Raw genomic sequence first — 4,141 nt, forward strand, 5'->3', positions numbered from 1 at the left:
GCGAGTGTCCTCCAAAGTACCTCCCGGCCCAGGCGTCGCAAGCACTGTACATACGGGAAAGTCTGTCAGCACCTGAGTGGACACCTTCAGGCTCCAGGATCCCCCCTTCCCCCCTTCCACGTCCCTTGCTTGTGTGGCTTCTGCGCTTGCTCCGTCCCCGTTCGATGGCCATGGGCTCTTTGCTTTCCGTGCAACACCCATTCTATTCCTCTCTGGTACTCTAATCCTCACTTTCCCTTCCCAGCGCCCAGCGACCTTTTCAACTTGCGACCTTGGGGCCATCGCAGACGAAAACGAGCGACGACGTCGAACCGCGCGAGACGAGAATCCGATCGGGCTCGACGACCAACACCTCAAGAGAAACTCGCACACGCATGTCGGACACGGCCACCCAGCAAGCGTCATCTCCCCACCCCCAGGAAACCTAGAGTCGACCAAGACATTCCTTTCCTGGTGCAGGACCCAACCACCACCACCACTCCCAGAGTTCATCACCAGTCACTGCAATTGTACTGCACACTGCACCGCATTCGGGCGTAATCCTCTGCCGTTCCCGCTCGCTGCCAACTCAATCGACGCTCGTTTTCCACAGTCCTCGAACCTCCCAACCGCATCGTCGTCGCTTGGGTCATTTGAACATAACCAGATCCTGAACCGCCCTCCAGCGGCTGGTAGCCACCCATAATGTTACGACACGGGAGCGTATTGGGGCTCTTCCTCAAACCCCTGGCCTGGATCCCCAACGGGCCTCAACATGCCGCCTACGCTGCTGCCCTCGGCCTGGTCGCTATCCAGGTCGGTATCGGCATCATCATGAAGATCTCCCAGACCGGCGGGTCCTATTCCTTCTCCCCCTCCGCGTCCGTCACCATCTCCGAGTTCTTCAAGATGGTCCTATCCACCATCTTCTTCTACAACGAATGCAAGCGCCGAGCTGCTGAAGGTATCCGTCCGTCGACTCGAGGCGGCGGCAGCGGCTACGCCTCTCTCTCCACCTCGGAACTCCCCACGATCGAGCGAAGCAGTCTGGACGAGAAGCGGGAAGAGGAGGGTCTGAATGGTGAAGCCAGCTCGAGCAACGGCAATGTCGTCGAAAAGCATACCGGCCCTCCGCAGCGTCTCGACGTGAGGACATTCTGGAGCTACGTTAGGGGCGAGGTTACTAGAGACGTGCGATACGGCTTCTGCAACCTGGCGCTGTTTTATGTGCTCATCAACAACTCAGTACGTCATCCGGAATTGTATTATTTTCTCTCGCTCTTGGCTAATTTATCCAGATCTTCGTCAGCTACAAGATGGCCGATCCCGGCACGATCCAACTGACCAAGAGCGGTGTTACCTTCATTACCGCTCTTGTCATGATTGCGACCCTGAACACCAAAATCTCCAAGATCCAGTGGATCGCCATTCTTATGCAGGTAAGTCGCCCTCGTGCGGTACTAGGTGGCCTGGCCTCGTCTCTAACACCTCGCAGATTTGCGGTTTGATGGTGACCCAGTACAACCCCACGACGGGCACGACCTACCCGTTCAGCACGTACTTCATCCTACTCTTCCAGGTCTTTCTGAGTGCGTCTTCGGGCGTGTACAACCAGGCTCTGCTCAAGACGGACGACTCCAGCTTGCACGCCGACAACATGATCCTCTACGCCGCCGGTGCTTCCATGAACTTGTTGTGCCATTTGGTTATCAAGACGTTGAAGGCTGACGAGCCAGGATTCTTCGTGGGCTACAACAGCTTTGGGGCCATCATGGTCATTGTCAGCAATGTCTTCATTGGCCTTGCCATTACTGCTGTTTACAAATGTGAGTAGCAGCTACTAGCCCCTTCCGCCGCGTGCTTTGACTAACTTTCCTAGACGCCGACGCCGTTATCAAATGCTTCGCCACCGCCGTTGCGACTGGCATCCTGCTCTACGTGTCACCTGTTCTCTTCGGCACGACGCTCAGCTTCTTGGTTTTGCCTGGTACCGTGGTTGTCTTCGTCGCTTCATGGTTGTACATGGACAACCCGCCTCCCAAAGACCCCAACCCTCCCCAGAGCAACGAGCCCCAGAAGTTGTCGCTGTTCGGCAAGCTGGCGGCTGTCGCGAAGAAGTTCAACAAGGTTTTCCTCGCGGTGGCTACATTTATCACGGTTCTCATCGTAGCTTTCCTCACCATGTCTGAGGCCAAGATGCCCGACTTTGCCAAGGAGGGGGGATCCGTCCCTTCCTCGCCATCCGCGCCGAAGCCGGTCACCGGCCAGGAGAGCAAGATCGAGTCGCCTTTCAAGAACACGATGGCCATGATCCGTTGGAACTCGGCGCACCCCGAGCGCATTCCCTTGCTGGAGAAGTACGAGCCGTTCTTCCACACGCTGCACATTTCCATGCCGAATATGTTCAAGGATGAGGATCCCGAATTCCACAACATGACCCACGACCAGTTCCCGGGCACCTTTACCGTCTACAAGCAGGTGGCCCGCACGATGAAGCTCATCCTCGACACCCAGCCCGAAATCGATGGCCTGATGTACTACCACTTCGATGCCTGGATCGATCCCCTCGGCTGGACCGGCATGAACCCTTACAACATCCACTTCCCCGCCATCATCGATACAGCTCCTCCCTCCCACGGGGGGCCCGAGTACATGTGTCTCACGGAGACCAAGCACTACAACTGGTGGGGATGGGGCCAAGACTTCCACCGCACCGCCATGGCCGCCGCCGCAGTCGTGGACAACTTTGATCTCGAATACAAGATTAGACGCGACGAGTGGTGCGTTGGGTGGAGTGACATCTACTACATCCCCCGGCGATTCTTTGCCGATTACATCTTCCTGGCCGAAATCTTTGCCGGCTTCGGGGTCTTCCACGAGGTCGCCATCCCCACGATCGTGCACATCATCGACGAGAGCCGCCGCCGCAACCCCTACAGGTCCATCATCGACCACATCAGTGACTGCTGGGGCAACTGCTGCAGTTCCAACCCGAAGGTGCGAGACGTGCTCGGCGCTCGGTGTGGCCACCGTCTCAACTACCTGGAGGACGTTACGACCAAGGCCTTCTACGACAAGCTCGACGCACAGGCATCCATTCTGGGCCAGGAACTGAACGCGACCAAATACGCCATGACCAGTGCTGAGAGCTCGCGCATGTTTGACAGCGCGGCGCTCGCAAGCATCAACAAGGGAGAAGCGAACAAGGTCGCACCGGCGAAGGACGACGGCCTGGAGGATGACCAACGGGCGGAGAAGCTGGCCGCGGACAAGGCCAATGGAGAAAAGGAGAAGCTCAAGGAAGAGCACGCCCCCGTCGACAAGACAGGCAAGCCTGGCGACCCCAAGGCCGACCCGGCTAAGGTCAACCCGCCTAGCGATAAAAAGGAGGGCCACGAAGAGAACAAGCATGACGAAAACAAGCCCAAGGAGGGCGAGCACGAGAAGGAGGCGGACAAGAAGGTCGACCCCAACGACGCCCTCAGGGAAGGAGACCAAGATGCGGATGTGAAGCGGAGGTTACGACGCGAAGTCGTCGCGGCGGTCGCCGGATTCGGTTACTAGACAACCTCTGCCCTTTACGAACTTTGTATTCTTCTTGTTTCTCATCTAGCAACGCTTTCCCTTGTTTAATCCGAGATATCCCGCATAGGAAGGAGGGGGAGGACCCGAGCGGTCGGACACGAGACACGACACCGGAAGCCGCAGTGGGCTAGTTGGCTGGCTGGTAGATATTTGCTCTTACACGGAGCGGCCAGGGACGGGAGCGTGTGCTTTTCACCCCCCTTGCATGCGCGCGCATGTGCGCCCCCATTTTCAGGGTACGATACGATATAGACTTGTCGTTTTTATTTTATTTTATTTTTCATGTTTCTGTTGGAGTGGGCGACAAAGGATATGGGAGGGGATTCAGGCGCAAGAGATGGGGACAGCGTGCGCCACCGAAATTGGCGCGCATCCCGCATGTGTACGCAGAAGAGGGACACACCTCCGAGGCCATAGTTGGACTGAACTGACTATATTTACATTTATGGAGCAGTCGTGTAATAAGACCCATTTCCTTTCATTGCCTCCCCTCTCCCTATTGACTTGTGTGATTGTAGCCTGCCAGAGAGATATCCCGAGGTCCCCATGTCCCCACGCCCAGGCAAGAGAGTTAGGT

At 56.9% G+C, this 4,141-nt stretch overlaps 1 protein-coding gene across 1 annotated transcript; it reads left to right on the forward strand.

Annotated features, from left to right (window-relative positions):
* Positions 1 to 684: 684 nt before the first annotated feature.
* On the forward strand, positions 685 to 3,543 carry EsH8_I_000497 (UDP-galactose transporter; the record flags this gene model as incomplete). Its single annotated transcript, XM_083267910.1, has 4 exons — positions 685 to 1,224; positions 1,278 to 1,418; positions 1,475 to 1,805; positions 1,859 to 3,543. The coding sequence occupies 4 exons, from the start codon at positions 685 to 687 to the stop codon at positions 3,541 to 3,543; spliced, it is 2,697 nt and encodes an 898-aa protein (XP_083118348.1).
* Positions 3,544 to 4,141: the final 598 nt, after the last annotated feature.

Source organism: Colletotrichum jinshuiense, chromosome 1, assembly GCF_051148585.1.
Source record: "Colletotrichum jinshuiense chromosome 1, complete sequence".
Lineage (NCBI taxonomy): Eukaryota > Fungi > Ascomycota > Sordariomycetes > Glomerellales > Glomerellaceae > Colletotrichum > Colletotrichum jinshuiense.